The sequence below is a fragment of the Mustelus asterias genome, chromosome 12 (assembly GCF_964213995.1).
Source record: "Mustelus asterias chromosome 12, sMusAst1.hap1.1, whole genome shotgun sequence".
Classification (NCBI taxonomy): domain Eukaryota; kingdom Metazoa; phylum Chordata; class Chondrichthyes; order Carcharhiniformes; family Triakidae; genus Mustelus; species Mustelus asterias.
Window position 1 is genome coordinate 59,852,651 of NC_135812.1, and position 19,356 is coordinate 59,872,006.

The following is a 19,356-nucleotide window of genomic DNA, read 5'->3' on the forward strand; positions in this document are numbered from 1 at the left end:
GTTTATTGGTTACGTACCGAGTGCAAATTAGGTGAGTGAAAGGGTTAATAATCACACAAGTTTAAAAATCACATAAGCTGCAAGCTGTATCTCAGTCACACAGGGAAAGCTATGCGAAAACCACAAGTCTTGATTAAAGTAAACCCAGATGAGAGTCAAGGACCAAATAATTGAATGATGTGCAGCTGCAGCTCATGTTCGCCCATAAGAACAAGCAACAATGGAAAGGGAGGTTGATATCCCATTGGTCAGAGAAAGAGCTATCATTGCTCGATGATATAACGCGCACAACTTTTCATTGGACATTATACTCTTATGCATGCATGATGTAACCTTAATCAATAATTGTGAGCGGATAGAGATAACTCCTATACTTTTATTGGTATGTGCTAATTACTTGTAATCGAATTTGAAACTATAATTGCTTGTATATTTCTAAATTCTGCACTCTGGTTGGTCTTAAAGATTTAGTCAGGGTCTTGTAGCTACAGTAATAAATCATCTTAAATCACTTTGACTTTGTCTGGCTACTTGAGGGGAACGATAGTCTGAACTGCAATAGGAAAATCATGACAGCCCCATAATAGATTGGCAATGGGTTAGAACATAGAACATCACAGTGCAGTACAGGCCCTTCGGCCCTCGATGTTGCGCCGACCAGTGGTACCAAACTAAAGCCCCTCTAATCTACACTATTCCAATATCATCCATATGTTTATCCAATAACCACTTGAACGCTCTCAATGTTGACGAGTCCACCACTGCTGCAGGCAGGGCATACCATGCCCTTACTACTCTGAGTAAAGAACCTACCTCTAACATCTGTCCTATATCTATCACCCCTCAATTTAAAGCCATGTCCCCTCGTGCTAGCCAACACCATCCGAGGAAAAAGGCTCTCACTATCCACCCTATCTAATCCTCTGGTTGGGATTCACTCAGGCCAGGAAAAACTGACAGAATTTCAGTGCATGAGTATTTTCTTTTGTTCATACTCACAGCTGGATGCTGTTGCTAACCAGTTCTAGCCAATTTAAAGAGTGAAATTCCAGCCCAAAGTCAAGTGGACCAGACAAGGGGAGTGAGAATGTGAAGGGAGACGCCCCTGGTTTTTGTAAAAGAAAATGAGTATTTGGTGGTCAATAAGACTACGGGCCATGGCGCAAACCAACAAGGCGAGAGCTCAAAAGACAAACCTTGAATTTATTACTGAAAGGGAGGTAAAAATACTGGAAGCCTTTTAAAAAAAATATCTGAGAAAGGCTCTCTTAAATCAGGATTCCTAATGTGGTGCAGGTCACTGCAGCTGTATACTCAGCAAAAGTTAAAATGTAATCAAGGATGTCTGTTTTAAAACACAAGATTGAGTTCTAGGTTTGAATTACAGCTATGAAAGCAAGTGAAAGTGTGTTGTGGCTAAAAGAGTTTAACCCTCTTGCTGACTGAAGAACTCCCAACAAGGGGTTGAACTTCTGATAGAGCCAAACTGAGAGTGGGAGAGAAGGAGAGACAGAGAGAAAGAGGGTTTTAGATACAACTATTCACTTGAGATGTGAACATCGAAGTTAAAGAATGTTAAAACCAGGAAGGTGGATATGCTGGTGAGGCCTGTGTTGAATAAGAGTATAAAATTGTAGGATGGTTAGAGGAGATGTGAAGGGACAGCCTTGCAAAAGCAAATGGAAAATCCAAGAAACCACAGCCACAGCCTGTGCATGATTGTATAGAAGTTAAAATTGGTGTAGATTATAAGTAACTGAGTACATTGTACTTTTATTATCTGTAATTTCACTGTTTAAGATAGAATGTATTTATTAGCATTCATGATTTTTATGTAGTAAACTTGTGTCTTTATTCTTTAAATAAATAGGAGTGTCCAGGTTCTAAAGAAAACAATGCTGGTCTCAGGATCATAACAAGGCTCTTCCAAGATCAAGATGGGATCCCTGATCCTACAAAATTTCCCAACTCTCACTTTTCCTTGATGAATATCTGGCCCTTAATGAGAAAGCTGTTTGATCAAAAGAACTTATGGAAAATTAACAAATGGAAAAGCAGAGGCTGATTGCCGGAAACCTCTGATCTTGCCGGTGACTGGGAGTAAAAGGAGTTTTGGTTGGAACGCAAAATTCTCCATTCTCGCTGGCAGCGGGGGGTGGGGTGAACAAGATCGGAGAATCCTGCCCGGCATATATGAAACTGAGATTCCCAACTGCAGCCGTCAGTGGAAGAACATGATGTCCTGACATTTCCCTCTGGACGTCCCGTTTTTGACATCTCTGGACAACTGGACATCCCGCTCTTGACATCTCCCTCAGGATACCAGCCCCAGCAACAAATCTGAAATGATTTCCTTACCTGCAGAAAGATGAGGTGGTGATTGATCTTCAGCAGGGAGCTCAACTGATTCTCGTTCCTGCTGAGTTCAGCACTCCTCTGTTGGAGTTGGCTCCTGATGCTGTCTACCTGGCGTAGTACCACCTGCTCATCATTATTAACCAGCCCAATCACTTTTCTGTGTGCTTCTTCAATGACTTTGATCATGGCAGTGAATTTCTTGGTGATCTCAGTTCTCACCTCCTGTGAGGAATTCTATTAACGACAAAGGAAATCAGCAACATATCAGAATGAGGACAGGCTGCTTTGATTAGGCTCATGCTGCCTTAACCATTAAAGATTACCTGACTGAGGGGTTCAACAACAACTTGCGGTCATAAAGCATCATTAACATAGCGAAACATTACAAAACACTTCATGGCGGATTAACAAATAAAATTTCACACCAAACACAGGAGAGAAAGATAAAAAGGAGTTTAGGGAGCAAATCCAGATTGTGGGACTCAGCAGCTCAAGACACAGCCAACAATGATAGAGTGATGGAAATTGGCGATATGCAAGATAATTGGAAGATTTGATAGTTTCCATAGAATACCTACTGTGCAGAAGGAGGCCATTCAGCCCATCAAGTCTGCACTGACTCTCCGACAGAGCATTTCATCCAGGCCTTCCCCTGCAACCCTATCCCTGTAATCCTGTGCATTTAGCATGGCCAATCCGCCTAACCAGCACATCTTTGGACTGTGAGAGGAAACCAGAGCACCCAGAGGAAATCCACGCAGACACGGGGAGAACGTGCAGACTCCGCACGGACAGTGACCCAAGGCAAGATTTGAACCTGTGTCCCTGGCACTGTGATGCAGCAGTGCTAGCCACCATGTCGCCCAGATAAAGAGAAACTATTTCCTCTGGGGGGGGGGGGGGGGGGGGAGATCAGGATAAGCGTAAACTTAAAATTTTGAACTGGGCATTTGGGATGATGTCAGGAAACATTTCTTCACACAAAGTGGGAATCGGGAACCCCATCCTCCAAAACATTTTGAGATGAAGTAAAAACTCAAAACACGGATTCATAGATTTTTGTTAGCCAATGCTCAAAGGATATGGAACCAAACCAGGTAAATAAAGTCATGATACCAATCAGCTACCATCTAACTGAGTGACAGAATAGCCTCAAGGGACTGAATGCCTTGTCCTGTTCCTATGGTCTATCTGGAGAAAATCTCATTGTTTTAGAAGAACATAAGAACTAGGAGCTGGAACAGGCCATTCAGCCCCTCGAGCCTGCTCTTCCATTCAATACGATCATGGCTGCTCTCCTCTTGGCCTCATCTCCACCTTCCTGCCCACTCCCCATCACGCTTCATCCCGTTACTAATTAAAAGCCCATCTATCTATCTCCTTAAATTTGTTGAGTGTTCCGGTGTCCACTGCACTCTGGGATAAGGTATTCATGAGATTCGTAGCCCTGTGAGTGAAGAAATTCCCCCTCATTTCTGTTTTTATGAAGTCCAGAATTACCAATGTGCTTACCTTAATTGAGTCAGCTTTCAGCTGAAGATTGCTGATCTCTGCTAATGTCTTTTGTAGCTGTTGTTTATGTTCAGATGACTCCTGGAGAATCAGTTTCTAGAAGAAAAAAAAACATGTGATTAATAATCTACAACGAGGTTGGCTGAATTGCAACCAAATGTTTCAAATTCCCCATCTCTATACCATCTTCAAACTCTACTACACTCCAGGGTCTTTGAGCTTCTTCAATTCTGGCCTCTTGCTGATCTCGGATTGTTATTGCTCCACCATTGGCATCTTTGCCATCAGCTTCCTGAGCCCCAAGATCTGGAATTCCCTTCCTAAGCCATCTTTTTAAAGTCTCTCCTTAATCCTAGCATTTTGTCACAGGTCCTAATACCTCCTCTTCTTTTGTGTCAGCCCTGAGTCAGTCCTCTCGACTCGGAGTTGAGAAGATTGAGAGTTTTTGTTCCACTCCAGATACTTTGACACAAAAATCTCAGCTGACACTCTAGTTCGAAACTGTGGGAGTGCTGCACTGTTAAAGGTGCGACCTTTCAAGCAACCCTTTTGGCATACATATAAGATCCTTTGGCACTGGAGAACAGTTGGGTTCTCCCCAGTGTCTTGGCCAATATTTATCCCTCAGTCAACCTCTCAAAAACAAATTATCTGAGCATTATCACATTGCTGTTTGTGTGAGGTGACTGTGTTTCTTAGATCACGATAGTGACTACACTTCAAAAGTATCTCATTGATGCCAAAGAGCTTTGGGATGTGTTGTGTATCTGAAAGGTGCTACATAAATGCAAGTTTTGCTGTGGCTCAATATCAATTTTGCCTCGTGAAACAAATTGGAACATAAATATTTCATTGAAGGTGACACATGGGCTGGGATTCTCCCAGGAGACACCAGTGGGGGCCTGTAATGGGGCTGACAACCGGCATTACACAGGTTGCAAGTCTCCCAGGCACTTTGTTTAGTGTTATCAACCCCATGCCGGAAATCAGCGTGGAGCTGATTATCATATTGAAATGAGGATTGCAATGTCATTAGCGAGCCCAGGAGGGTATTCTCCTGGCCCACTAGTATCTCCCCCCGTGCGCGCCCTCCAGTGGTTCCCTCCAGCGGCCTGGCACTGTCCAAGGGGCAAACTGGCACTGCCCACTGGGCACCTTGGCATTATCCACTAGGCACCAGACAGTGACAAGGGGGTGGGTCCAGAGGGGGCAGGGAGGTGGGGGGAGAACCCGCTGTCACTCTAATCAGATTCACTGTGAGAGGGAGGGAGGGGGGAGGTGATTGGGGTTGGCCAACGAGGTGGTGGGGGGGGGGGGGGGGGGGGTCAGGACTGGCCATTACGGTGGGGCGAAATCAGGGCTGGCCAAGGAGGCACGGGGAGATTGGGGCTGGCTGGGGAGGAGACACAGAGGCTGGTGCAGGGAGGTCTGGGAGGCCAGCGATCAGGGGGTTGGAGGGCTGGCCAGCGATTGGGAAGGCCAGCGATGGGGGGGAGGGGGGGGGGGCCGGTACGCATGCACCGATATCCGCACTAACAGATCGGCGCATGTGCAATGGCCCACTCAGCACTATGCTGCCGGCCTCTTGGGGGTAATAGGCCCCGCCCCTTACTTACCAGAGCGAATCATGCTGAGGCACTCTGAATGCTCAGAGTATTAGAGATTCGCTCTGGTAATTACACACAAAAGAACTGGTGGGAAGCATTCCCATTTTCCCGCACGTTGGGCACTTAGTTTTTTTGGGGGGAAAATCCCAGCCAAACACTTCATTCCTTCCCGTGAGCCGGAGGTAGATGCGTGGTGATAAATGATCTTCAAATACATGAAAAATAGCAGCAAATGAAGAATACATGATCAGAATTTGTTGAAGGTATTGAGGAGTTGAATTGCACCACCTCCCATCGACTGGCATTTCACAAGGTCAGCAAACAAACTGAAGTCATGGCACTAATAGCAGGAACTCAATCAGCTTCTCTTAGTACTATTGCCAGCAAACTAAAAGATCTTTGAATTGAAGGCTCTTGCTGCAGAAGTTGCCACACCCCTAGCCAAACTGTTCTGGTGCAGCCCCAACACTGACATCTACCCAGCAATGTGGAATATTGCCCAGGTGTATCCTGTCCACAAAAGCAGCACGAATAATTAACGCCACATTAGTCTACTCTCGATTATCAAAATGATGAAAGTGGCCTTTGTGAGGCCACAGCTGGAGCTCTGTGTGCAGCTCTGGTCGCCCCCATTATAGGGTGGATGTGATTTCACTGGAGGGGGTGCAGAGGAGATTCGCCAGGACGCTGCATGGGATGGAACATTTAAGTTATGAAAAGAGGTTGGGTAGACTTGGGTTGTTTTCATTGGAGCAGAGAAGTCTGAGGGGCGACCTGATCGAGGTGTACAAGATTATGAGGGGCATGGACTAAAGTGGATAAGGAGCAGGTCAGTCACAAGAGGACATAGGTGCAAGGTGAGGGGCAGGAAGTTTGGGGGGGATGCGAGGAAAAGCTTTTTTACCCAGAGGGTGGTGACGGTCTGGAATGCGTTGCCTGGGAGGGTGGTAGAGATGGGTTGCCTCACATCCTTTAAAAGTACCTGGATGAGCACTTGGCACATCATAACATTCAGGGCTATGGGCCAAGTGCTGGTAAATGGGATTAGGTGGGAGTTCAAGTGTTTCTAATGTGTCGGTGCAAACTCGATCGACCGAAGGGCCTCTTCTGCACTGTATGATTCTATGACAGTTCAATAAAGCGACACTTAGCAATAACCTGCTCACTAAGATTTAACTAATAACTAATTTTTATAGTTTTATGTTGGTCTGAAGAAACATTTAAGGATTATATTTTAGCCAACTTCTTAACCAGTTCAGGTTGAATTCCTGGTAGAGGGGCACTTTACAGTTAAGGTTAGGAACAGCTGTCTGCAAGGCACTGGGTTTAAAGATGTCCTAGGGTCTGGGTTCCAGTAATTGTATATTGTCTTAATTGTACAATGTGCAAATAAGAGCCTCTTTGTCAGCTTCGGACAAATGGCTAAAAGTTAGCTTGAACTTAGGGTGACACCTTATCTTTAGCAAAATCATGTATTGGTTTCGTTGAGGGCAGGATATCTTTATTGACACTGTGGTAGCAAGTGTTATCAATATTTGTTCTTAATGGTTTTCATTATCTATGGAACTTGGGTTAAAATATGTTAATGTGAATGTTTCCAATGGGTTGATGAGGTTGTAACAATGGGCGGAATTCTCCAGCACCCCTGTGGAGGGACTTCCCACAGCAGAGGCAGCTCACCAGCGGCTCAAGGTAATTGGCCTCCAACCACCACAACCAACTTCCTTTCTGCCAGGTATGACTCTGACCAGTGAAGAGTTTCCCCACTGATTTAGGGCTCTTTGATGCCACACTTGGTAAAATGCTGCCTTGATGTCAAGGGCCGTCACTCTCACCTCAGGAATTCAGCTCTTTTGTCCAGGTTTGAACCAAGGCTGTAATGAGGTCAGGAGCTGAATGATCCTGGCAGAATCCAAACTGAGCAGGTTATTGCTGAGTAAGTGCTGCTTGATGGCACTGTTGATAGTTCCTTCTATCAGTTTAATGATGATTGAGAGTAGACTGATGGGGCAGTAATTGGTCAGACTGTGTAATGGTCACTCCAACCAATACGGTCATGGACAGGTGCATCTGCGGCCGGCAGCTTGGTGAGGATGAGGTCAAATATGTTTTCCTACTTGTTGGTTCCCTCGCCACTTACCATAGTCCCAGTCTAGAAGTATGTCTTTTAGGACCGGCCAGTTCAGTCTCTTAGTGATGGACATTGAAGCCTCCACCCTGAGTACATTCTGTGCCCTAGCCACCCTCAGTGCTTCCTCCAAGTGGTGTTCAACATAGAGGAATACTGACTCATCAACTGAGGGGGGATGGTACGTGGTCATCAGCAGGAGGTTTTCCTGCCCATGTTTGTGCGTGTGCGTGTGCGTGCGTGCGTGCGTGTGAGAGAGAGAGAGAGAGAGAGACAGATAGAGAGAGACACAGTGGCCGCAATATTACCAGCTCGCCCAGCCATTGATGGGTGAGGTTTGCCGGTAAAATCACACGAGAGCAGAGAAAGAGAAATCAGGTTCACGCCCAATTTCTCACCTTTTGCAATCTTACCAGCACCAGATATTCAACCCGATCAGCCTCTTGCCTCCTTTGACAAGGTCCCTCATGACAGACTGGTACAGAAGGTGAAGTCGCATGGGATCACAGGTGAGCTGGCAAGATGGATACAGAACTGGCTCAGTCATAGAAGACAGAGGGTAGCAGTGGAAGTGTGTGTTTCTGAATGGAGGGCTGTCACAAGTGGCGTTCCTCAGGGATCTGATTTGGAGGAAAATGTAACTGGATTGATTAGTAAGTGTGCGGACGACACAAAGGTTGGTGGATTTGCGGATAGCAATGAAGACCGTCGGAGGATACAGATTGGTTGGAGACTTGGGCGGAGAGATGGCAGATGGCGTTTAATCTGGACAAATGTGAGTAATGCATTTTGAAAGGTCTAATACAGATGGGAAATGTACAGAAAATGGTAGAACCCTTAAGAGTATTGATAGGCAGAGGGATCTGGGTGTACAGGTACACAGGTCACTGAAAGTGACAACACAGGTGGAGAAGGTAGTCAAGAAGGCATACGGCATGCTTGCCTTCACCGGCCAGGGTATTGAGTTTAACAATTGGCAAGTCATTTTGCAGCTTTATAATAGAACCTTACTTAGGCCGCACTTGGAATATAGTGTTCAATTCTGATCACCACACTATCAGAAGGATGTGGAGGCTTTGGAGAGGGTACAGAAAAGATTTACCAGGATGTTGCATGTAATGAAAATACCTTGATCCCTTTAGTCCCAAGAGCTATATCCAATTTCTTTTTGAAATCGCACAACATTTTGGTCTCAACTACTTTCTGTGGTAGTGAATTCCACAGATTCACCAGGCTGTGTGTGAAGAAATTACTCCTCACCACAGTTCTAAAAGGTTTATCCCTTTTCCTCAAACTGTAACCTCTAATTCAGGACTCCCCCACCATTGGGAACATTCTTGCTGAATCTATCCTGTCTAATCTTAGAACATAGAACAGTACAGCACAGAACAGGCCCTTCGGCCCACGATGTTGTGCCGAGCTTTATCTGAAACCAAGATCAAGCTATCCCACTCCCTATCATCCTGGTGTGCTCCATGTGCCTATCCAATAACCGCTTAAATGTTCCTAAAGTGTCTGACTCCACTATCACTGCAGGCAGTCCATTCCACACCCAACCACTCTCTGCGTAAAGAACCTACCTCTGATATCCTTCCGATATCGCCCACCATGAACCCTATAGTTATGCCCCCTTGTAATAGCTCCATCCACCCGAGGAAATAGTCTTTGAACGTTCACTCTATCTATCCCCTTCATCATTTTATTAACCTCTATTAAGTCTCCCCTCAGCCTCCTCCACTCCAGAGAGAACAGCCCTAGCTCCCTCAACCTTTCCTCACAAGACCTACCCTCCAAACCAGGCAGCATCCTGGTAAATCTCCTCTGCACTCTTTCCAGCGCTTCCACATCCTTCTTATAGTGAGGTGACCAGAACTGCACACAATATTCCAAATGTGGTCTCACCAAGGTCCTGTACAGTTGCAGCATAACCCCACGGCTCTTAAACTCCAACCCCCTGTTAATAAAAGCTAACACACTATAGGCCTTCTTCACAGCTCTATCCACTTGAGTGGCAACCTTTAGAGATCTGTGGATATGGACCCCAAGATCTCTCTGTTCCTCCACAGTCTTCAGAACCCTACCTTTGACCCTGTAATCCACATTTAAATTAGTCCTACCAAAATGAATCACCTCACATTTATCAGGGTTAAACTCCATTTGCCATTTTTCAGCCCAGCTTTGCATCCTATCTATGTCTCTTTGCAGCCTACAACAGCCCTCCACCTCATCCACTACTCCATCAATCTTGGTGTCATCAGAAAATTTACTGATCCACCCTTCAGCCCCCTCCTCTAAGTCATTAATAAAAATCACAAAGAGCAGAGGACCAAGCACTGATCCCTGTGGCACTCCGCTAGCAACCTGCCTCCAGTCCGAAAATTTTCCATCCACCACCACCCTCTGTCTTCGATCAGATAGCCAGTTACCTATCCAATCTGCCAACTTTCCCTCTATCCCACACCTCCTTACTTTCATCATAAGCTGACCATGGGGGACCTTATCAGGAGACCTAATCTTGTTAGAATTTTATAAGTTTCTATGAGATCCCCTCTCACTCTTCTAAACTCCAGTGAATAGAATCCTAACTGACTCAGTCTCTCCTCATATGACAGACCTGCCATCCCAGGAATCAGCCTGGTAAACCTTTGCTGTACTCCCTCTATAGCAAGGACATCCTTCCTCAGATAAGGACACCAAAACTGCACACAATACTCCAGGTGTGACCTCACCAATGCTTTATACAATTGCAGTAAAACATCCCTATCACTATACTCAAATCCTCTCGTTATGAAGGCCAACATACCATTTGCCTTCTTTAATGCCTGCTGTACCTGCACGCTTACTTCCAGCGACTGATGCACGAGGACACCAAGGTCTCGCCGAGTATCCACCTCTCTTAATTTACACCCATTCAAGTAATAATCTGTCTTCCTATTATTGCTCCAAAGTGGGTAACCTCACATTTATCCACATTATACTGCATCTGCCATGCAGATACCCACACACTCAGCCTGTCCAAATCACACTGAAGCATCTCTGCCTCCTCCTCACAGCTCACCCTCCCACCCAACTTTGTATTAGTTCCCTCTTCCAAATCATTACTCCTTTGCACAATGAGTTCCCCCATTCTGTGAATTCCAAGTTTGGCCTGCAGCATTGGCTGAGAGGGCGAGCAGGTTCACTGTATCCGAGACATGGGACAGAGGTTTCAGAGCAAAACAGGCTGCCCAGCTCCTACGTGTTGCGGTGGTGTCCTCGAGACCATTTCCACATTCCCAGGAAGGTCTGCACACAGGATCCTTCAGTTAACCAATGGGCCTCATGATTTCACCTTTCGGGAGACCTGAGGGCTGAAGAGGGCACCTTGTCCCGGGTGGTTAGATGGAAGAAATCCATCACAACAGTTACTGAGTGTAGAGGAAGAAGAGTTTTATCACTACTTGAAGAAATGAATTGAACAATAGCGTCAGCCCATCGCTATTTGAATTTGGGATCATTCTTTTCTTTTATCTTTTTTGGCAGGTTGCCCACAATTCTACTGACTTAATTCTATTTACTTAGGAATTATCATCACTTCTGTAAATCATAGAAAGAATTATAGAAACCCTACAGTGCAGAAGGCGGCCATTCGGCCCATCGAGTCTGCACCGACCACAATCCCACCCAGGCCCTACCCCCATATCCCTACATATTTACCCGCTAATCCCTCTAACCTACACATCTCAGGACACTAAGGGGCAGTTTTAGCATGGCCAATCAACCTAACCCACACATCTTTGGACAGTGGGAGGAAACCGGAGCACCCGGAGGAAACCCACGCAGACACGAGGAGAATGTGCAAACTCCACACAGACAGTGACCCAAGCCGGGAATCGATCCCAGGTCGCTGGAGCTGTGAAGCAGCAGTGCTAACCACTGTGCTACCGTGCCGCAAAAGAAGGAGGAATGTTATATGTTCATGAGTAAGATAACCTGCAGGTGGGATACTGTTAAATCTGGGGAGTATCAGTGCAATGGGTAAGAGAATTTTCCACCATCTGGGGTGATGGAATGGAAGCTGAAATTTTAGAAGTGGAAAAACAATGTAAACTGAACGAGGGAAATAAAGAATGGTCAAAAACAATGGTGAGATGATGGAGAAAGATTGCGTCCTGTGGGGAACTGAAAGTCCTCATAAGAATTAATGAGTGGGTTTAATATCATGGGAAGTAGTTGAATTTCATTCTTTTTAAATGATCCAGTATGATTAATATATGGGCGCTGGGCTCGCTTTGCATTTCGAATCATTCCTCTACAATACAGATGTACACATGGGGGGTAAAAATCAGTTGGAGCTATTTTTAGCTTCAGATAGGCACTTATTGTATAACAACCTGAACCAAAGTCATTTGAGCCTTCAGGAAACTCAGTTTCTATCTTAAACCAACTTAAAAACAGCCAAATAGGAGACAAACATTGGGGTAAGGCTATTGGGAATTGGAAAAACAACTGTGACAAAGAAAAAAAATGTAAGGACCTAAATGAACAAACAAAACATCACTCATGCTCAGTTTCAGTGTCACTCAGCTCCTGACCTCATTACAACCTCGGTTCAAATATGGGCAAAAGAGCTGAATTCCAAAAGTGAGGTTGGAGTGACTGCCCTTGACAAGAAGACCGAGTGTGGCATCAAGGAGCCCTACCAAAACTGGAGTCAATGGGAATTGGGGGAAACTCTCCACGGTTTTGGAGTCATACCTGACACATAGGGAGATGGTTGGAGGTCAATCATCTCAGTCCTGGACATCACTGCGGGAGTTCCTCAGGGGAGTGTCCTAGGCCCAACCATCTTCAGCTGCTTCATCAATGACCTTCCTGCCATCATAAGGTCAGAGTGGGGATGTTTGCTGATGATTGCACATTGTTCAGTCCATTTGTGACTCCTCAGATACTGAAGCAGTTTGTGTCCAAATGCGGCAAGACCTGGACAATATCCAGGCTTGGGCTGACAAGTGGCAAGTAACAGTGCCACTCAAGTGCCAGGCAATGACCATCTCCAACAAGAGAGAATCTAACCATTACCCCTTGACATTCAATGGTATTACCATTATTGAATCCCCCCCACTATCAACATCCTAGGAGGTTGCGAATGATCAGAACAGGGTCAGCCATATAAATACTGTGGCTACCAATGCAGGTCAAAGGCTGGGAATCCTGTGGCGAATAACTCACTTCCTGACTCCGCAAAAGTCTGTCCACAATCTACAAGGCACAGGCCAGGAGTGTGATGGAATACTGTCCCCTTGCCTGGATGGGTGCAGCTCCAACAACACTCAAGAATCTCAACACCACCCAGGCAAGGCAGCCCGTTTGATTGGCACCTCAATCCACAAACATTCACTCCCTTCACCACCGACGTACAGTAGCAGCAGTGTGTACCACCTACAAGATACATTGCAGGGACTCACCAAGATTCCTTAGGCAGCACCTTCCAAACCCATGACCACTACCATCTAAAAGGACAAGTGTAGCAGATACCTGGGATCTCCACCAACTGGACGTTTCCCTCCAAGTCATTCACCATCTTGACTTGGAAATATATCACCGTTCCTACGCAGTTGCTGAGTCAAGATCCTGGATTCCCTCCGTAACGGCATTGTGCGTTTACCTACACCTCAGGGATTGCAATGGTTCAAGAAGGCAGCTCACCACCACCTTGAGGGTACCTAGGGATGGATAACACTGGCCTAGACAGTGATGCCCACAAAATAATTTAAAAACTCATTTGATCATTCAATGTTTTGCAGTCAAAAGAGAAAATGCTGAAAAATCTCAACAGGTCTGGCAGCATCTGTAAGGAGAGAAAGGAGCTGGCGTTTCGAGTCCAAAGGTCCAAAACTCTCCAGGTTAAGCAGTGTTTCACTTGTATCTCCTTCAATTTGGTCTATTGCTCCCAATATGGTCTCCTCTACATTGGAGAGACCAAGCATAGACTGGATGATCGCTTTGCTGGGCACCTTTGGTCTGTGTGCAATCAGGACCCTGACCTTCCGGTTACGTGCCATTTTAACACACGATCCTGCTCCCATGCCCACATGTCTGTCCCTGGCTTGCTGCAATGTTACAGAGAAGCTCAATGCAAACTGGAGGAAGAGCATCTCATCGTCCGGCTCGGCACTTTACAGCCTTCCGGTTTTAACATCAAGTTCAACAACTTCAGATAATTAGCTCTACCCCACCTCGACCCCTTTGTTTTCATTTTATTTCATTTTTTATTGTTCTCTACCTTGTGTTTCTTTATTATCGTTATTTTTCTTTCCCCCCCACTCTTTCCCCCTATTTTATCCCCCCTTTTTCTCAATTTTATCTCTCTCCCACCGATCTCCCTCCTCCCCCACATCTTCATCTGTCACAGTTTACCCTCTGATTTCAGCTTCTCTGCTGTTTGGCCATTTACACCTCCTATTCTCTATATGGACTGCCATTAGCAGCTCTTAGCCTTTCCCCTGGTGTCTGTGGCTGTGACTCATCTTTCATTCCCTCACCCTGCAGTATAAATATCTATGGTAGTCATGATGTGGAGATGCCGGCGTTGGACTGGGGTAAACACAGTAAGAAGTTTAACAACACCAGGTTAAAGTCCAACAGGTTTATTTGGTAGCAAAAGCCACACACCTGTAAGGCAGGAAGTCTTGCTTGGATTGTCTGGTCACCCTCTGCCAGAGCCACTTGACAACTCATGAGAAGGCTTCCGGGGACCACACTCTGGTTGACCCAGTCAAACAGCTTGAGGTGTGTGGCTTTTGCTACCAAATAAACCTGTTGGACTTTAACCTGGTGTTGTTAAACTTCTTACTGTATAAATATCTCCCACTTTCTCTGCCTTTTAGCTTTGGTCAGTAGTCTCACAACATCAGGCACTCACCTGATGAATGAACAGCGCTCCAAAAGCTCGTGCTACCAATAACCTGGTACTACCAATAACCTGGACTTTAACCTGGTGTTGAGAGACTACTTACTGTGCCTACACCAGTCCAACGCCGGAACTCCACATTTTAGCTTTGACAAAGGGTCATCTGGACTCGAAACATCAGCTCTTTTCTCTCCTTACAGACGCTGCCAGACCTGCTGAGATTTTCCAGCATTTTCTTTTTTGATTTTAGATTCCAGCATCCGCAGTAATTTGCTTTTATCCAATGTTTTGCAGTATTAGTTTTGATAATGTCAAATTTATTAGGTAATGTGCTTTCAGAGTAAAGATCATGTTGAATCAAAATTAAACTATAAAAGGTATTAAATACTCAGTAAGTGTTCCCTCACATAAGATAAGTACCCTGTTTACTGGTTTTTGAGTATGTACTATTCACTATATATACACATAACTATTCAACAACAGCCTTGTGGAACGATCTGGATTTTAACTCTCAATATTAATAGTTTCCACCCTGAAACTGGGTCTCTGTTTCAGACCTAGATGGAGAGATTCCCTTACCTGTCGTTTGTCCACTTCCTCTGGCACAGTTACAGTTTCGTGAATAAGATGTTGCTCGCTGACACACAGTTCACAAATACACATTCCGTCCGTTCTACAGAACCAATCCAGAGGTTTCCCGTGAGCTGCACACTGTTGCTGGGCTTTGAGCTGTTTGACTGGGTCAACCAGAGTGTGGTCCCCGGAAGCCTTCTCATGAGTTGTCAAGTGGCTCTGGCAGAGGGTGACCAGACAATCCAAGCAAGACTTCCTGCCTTTCAGCTTGGTGGTTGTGCAGAGATCACAGACCACATCCTCCGGGCCAGCCTCGGCCCCGGGTGAAAGCTTGCCGCTGGATCGGAGCTCCTCCAGGATTTCACACAGGATGAGGTTCTTGTGCAGGCTGGGTCTGGGGTTGAAAGTGTGGAGACACTGCGGACAGCTGGCTGTGTCTGAGCTGGAGCTCAGCTCCCAGTAACCGTGCATACACTGCAGGCAGAAGCTGTGGCCACACGGGAGAGTGGTTGGATTGCTGAAGATGTCAAGGCAGATGGCACAGACAAATTTATCCTGAGAGGGTGAAGCCATGGCGATAGGAAGCGAAGGCAAGATTCTCGCCTGGGAAATCAGCAAGTCTGCTCTTGCACAACAAGTAGAACAAGTTAGTTACCTAGACAATTTGCTGATTCATAGACACACCCACACTATGTGAACCCCTCCCTTATTTAACTATGTATTTCGTTTCTGTTTTCCCTGCTTCTGTTTTCCCCGTGGAGATTGGATTCCCTCCTCCCCATTACTGATTAAGAAACAGCTGACAATCCCAGCCCAAATTTAAACCCAAATCTTCCAGCAGTCCAGCACCCAGCTCTCTCTCCACCCCACACTGCCCTGCCTTCTCCAGAATAGTTCCGGGAATCTCCGAGCCAAAGTCTGGCTTTCATTCCCAACACTTCCTACTTTTCCCAATAAGGGGAAGGGGGTGGGACGTGAAGCACGCAGGGCGTAAGGGCAAACGGTGATGGGTAGAGCTGCAAGAGGATTAATCAGGGCCAATGGTTGTCCTGCTACTAAGTTGGTCTAGGTATTAAAAGAGATGGGTAGAGAATCATAGGTTGGCAGGGAAGGCATGTGTGGCATTTGGAGGGTGGGTGAGGATATGAGATGACATGGTTGGGGCATGGGAGGTGGGTGAAGGCCAGACAATAGAACCATAGAATCCCTACAGTGCAGAACGAGGCCATTTGGCCCTTCCAGTCTGCACCAACTCTCTGAAAGAGCATCCCACCCAGTGCCTCCCCTCTGCCCTATCCCCAAAACCCCACAATTTAGCACTGCCAATCCACCTAACCTGCACATCTTTGGAGTGTGGAGGAAACCCACGCAGACACGAGGAGAACATGCATGCATCTAAATCGGGATTTTTGATTCCGTGGTGGGAACTGGGCCCATTCTGGAGATGGGCCCAGTACTCCGGCATCATGTCAGAGACAGCCACAAGAGTTGCTGAGTGAGTGGTGGGCTGTTTAAAAGTCCAACTTAATGCTCTGGGACTGTGCCTGAATTGTAAGTAAGGTAGTCAGGCACAGTGGTTAGCACTGCTGTCTCACAGCGCCAGCGACCCAGGTTCGACTCTCGGCTTGGGTCACTGTCTATGCAGAGTTTGCACGTTCTCCCCGGGTCTGCATGGGTTTCCTCTGGGTGCTCCAGTTTCCTCCCACACTCCAAAAGTTAGGTTGATTGGCCGTGCTAAATTGCTCCTTAGTGCCCAAGTTGTGTAGGTTAGATGGATTAGCCATGGCAAATAAGTGAGGTTACGGGGATAGGGCAGAAGTGTGGGTCGGGGTGGGATGCCCTTTTGGAAATTCGATGCAGACTTAATGGGCCAAATGGTCTCTGTAAGCATTCTATGGTTCCAATAAAATAGTTGTCAAAAGATTTGCCTAAGATGCTGTTACAATATTTGAACAATAAAATCATGCATTACAATATCAGTCTACTGATGTATCTATACCTTCCCAATACAAATCCTTTATTTCATTGCAAACATCAGCCTGTACACAGTGAACCCATGATAGGATTGATGCACTATCAATCAAGCAAAGACTAGTTTGTATGCAAGAACAAATAGGCTTTTATTCCCAAAAGACTTGGAGCACATCCATGCTGATGAACTGGTCCAGCGACTGAGGCAGGGAGGTTGGGAGCAGTCACCTTTATACCTGGACCAGGGGGGGAGGAGTCTCAGGCAGGCCGGCAGGGGCATGCCCAGGCATGTCACACACACACACACAGGCAATAAGCTTAACAGTGGTTTACCACATTCACCCCCTGCTTTTAAAAAAGAGTCCGGCAGGGGTGCGGTGGGTGGAACGATATTTACAGAATTACAAATTTACAAATTCAGTCTCTCTGGGGGCTTGATCTGCCGCTGCGACCGCCGTAGTGCCATTTGTGGTGTCGGTTCCGGTGGCCGCGGTGTTGGTTCAGGTGCCAGGCCGTAGTTGCTCGAGTCGTCTGTAGTCCCTTCCGATTGTCGGGTGCGTGGTGGCGGCTCCTGGGGCTCAGGCATGCTGTATACGGGGGTTGGGGGTGTGGGGTTGTGGGTCGTCGTGGTCCCTGGGGCACCTGCGGGTGCCAGGTCTCGAATGGAGACCGTGTCCTCCCGCCCGTCGGGGTACGCCACATAGGCGTATTGGGGGTTGGCGTGGAGGAGCTGGACCCTTTCGACCAGGGGGTCCGACTTATGGGTCCTCACGTGCTTCCGGAGCAGGGCCTGGGGACGTCAGCCACGATGGTAGTGAGGTCCCCGAGGAGGACTTCCTGGGGAAAACAAACATCCTTTCGTGAGGGGTAGCTTTGTAGCTGTGCAAAGGAGTGATCTAATCGAGTGTAGTGCATCAGGGAGGACCTCTTGCCAGGGGGTGACTGGAAGACCTTTCGACCTCAGAGCTAGTAAAACAGTCTTCCAGACTGTCGCGTTCTCCCTCTCTACCTGTCCATTCCCCCTGGGGTTGTAGCTGGTGGTCCTACTCGAGGCTATGCCTTTGGAGAGCAGGTACTGTCGCAGCTCATCACTCATAAAGGAGGATCCCCGGTCGCTATGGATATAGCTAGGGAAACCGAACAGGGTGAAGAGGCTGTGCAGGGCCCTGACGACCGTGGCCGAGGTCATATCCGGGCAGGGAATAGCGAAGGGGAAACGTGAATATTCGTCAATGACGTTGAGGAAGTATATGTTGCGGTCAGAAGAGGGGAGGGGGTCTTTCAAGTCGACGCTTAGGCGTTCGAAAGGGCGGGTGGCCTTTATGAGGTGTGCTCTGTCTGGCCGATAGAAGTGCGGCTTGCACTCTGCGCAGACCTGGCAGTGTCTGGTTATAGACCTGACTTCCTCAATGGAGTAGGGCAGGTTACGGGCTTTAATGAAGTGAAAAAACCTGGTGACCCCCGGGTGGCAGAGGTCGTTGTGGAGAGTCTGCAATTGGTCTATTTATGCGCTGGCACATATTCCCCGGGACAGGGCGTCTAGGGGCTCATTGAGCTTCCCGGGCCGGTATAAGATGTCGTAATTGTAGGTGGAAAGCTCGATTCTCCACCTCAATATTTTATCATTTTTGATCTTGCCCCGCTGCGTGTTGTTAAACATGAATGCAACTGACCGTTGATCCGTGAGTAGGGTGAATCGTTTACCAGCTAAGTAGTAGCGCCAGTGCCGTACAGCTTCCACTATGGCTTGGGCCTCCTTCTCGACAGGAGTGTCGAATTTCAGGGCCTTGGAGGGTTTGTGAGAAGAAGGCCACGGGTCTGCCTGCCTGTTTAAGGGTGGCGGCTAGGGCAAAGTGAGACGCATCGCTCTCCATCTGGAACGGGATGGATTTGTCTACAGCCTGCATCGTGGCCTTCGCGATGTCTGCTTTGATGCGGTCGAAGGCCAGGCGGGCCTCTGCCGTCAGGGGAAAAGAGGTGGATTTGATGAGCGGACGGGCTTTATCCGCATAATTGGGGACCCACTGGGCGTAATACGAGAAGAAGCCCAGGCATCTCCTCAGTGCTTTGAGGCTGGTGGAGAGGGGAAGTTCCAGTAGGGGACGCATGCGGTCGGGATCGGGACCAATGACCCCGTTTTCCACAACACAACCAAGGATGGCAAGGCGGCGTGTGCGGAATATGCACTTCTCCTTATTATAGGTCAGATTTAGGAGTGTGGCGGTGTGGAGGAATTTTTGGAGGTTGGCGTCGTGGTCCTGCTGACCATGGCCGCAGATGGTGACGTTATCCAGGTACAATAAGGTGGCCCGCAG

At 47.1% G+C, this 19,356-nt stretch overlaps 1 protein-coding gene across 6 annotated transcripts in view; it reads right to left on the reverse strand.

Moving 5' to 3' along the window:
* The window catches only part of LOC144501512 (E3 ubiquitin/ISG15 ligase TRIM25-like), a 59,904-nt gene extending 43,872 nt beyond the window's left edge, over window positions 1–16,032 (reverse strand). For 3 of the 6 annotated variants that reach the window (XR_013499123.1, XM_078225308.1, XM_078225306.1), the window contains exons 1-3: window positions 15,077–16,031; window positions 3,871–3,966; window positions 2,359–2,592 (exon numbers count right to left, since the gene is read on the reverse strand). Coding sequence is in view for 4 of the 6 variants with exons in the window: in XM_078225308.1 (XP_078081434.1) it covers window positions 2,359–2,592; window positions 3,871–3,966; window positions 15,077–15,643 (897 nt within the window). In the remaining 2 variants the exon portion in view is untranslated. Of the gene's footprint in view, window positions 1–2,358; window positions 2,593–3,870; window positions 3,967–15,076 lie in introns of all 6 variants that reach the window. The other 3 variants (XR_013499122.1, XM_078225307.1, XM_078225305.1) reach the window with 2 other exon arrangements.
* Window positions 16,033–19,356: the final 3,324 nt, after the last annotated feature.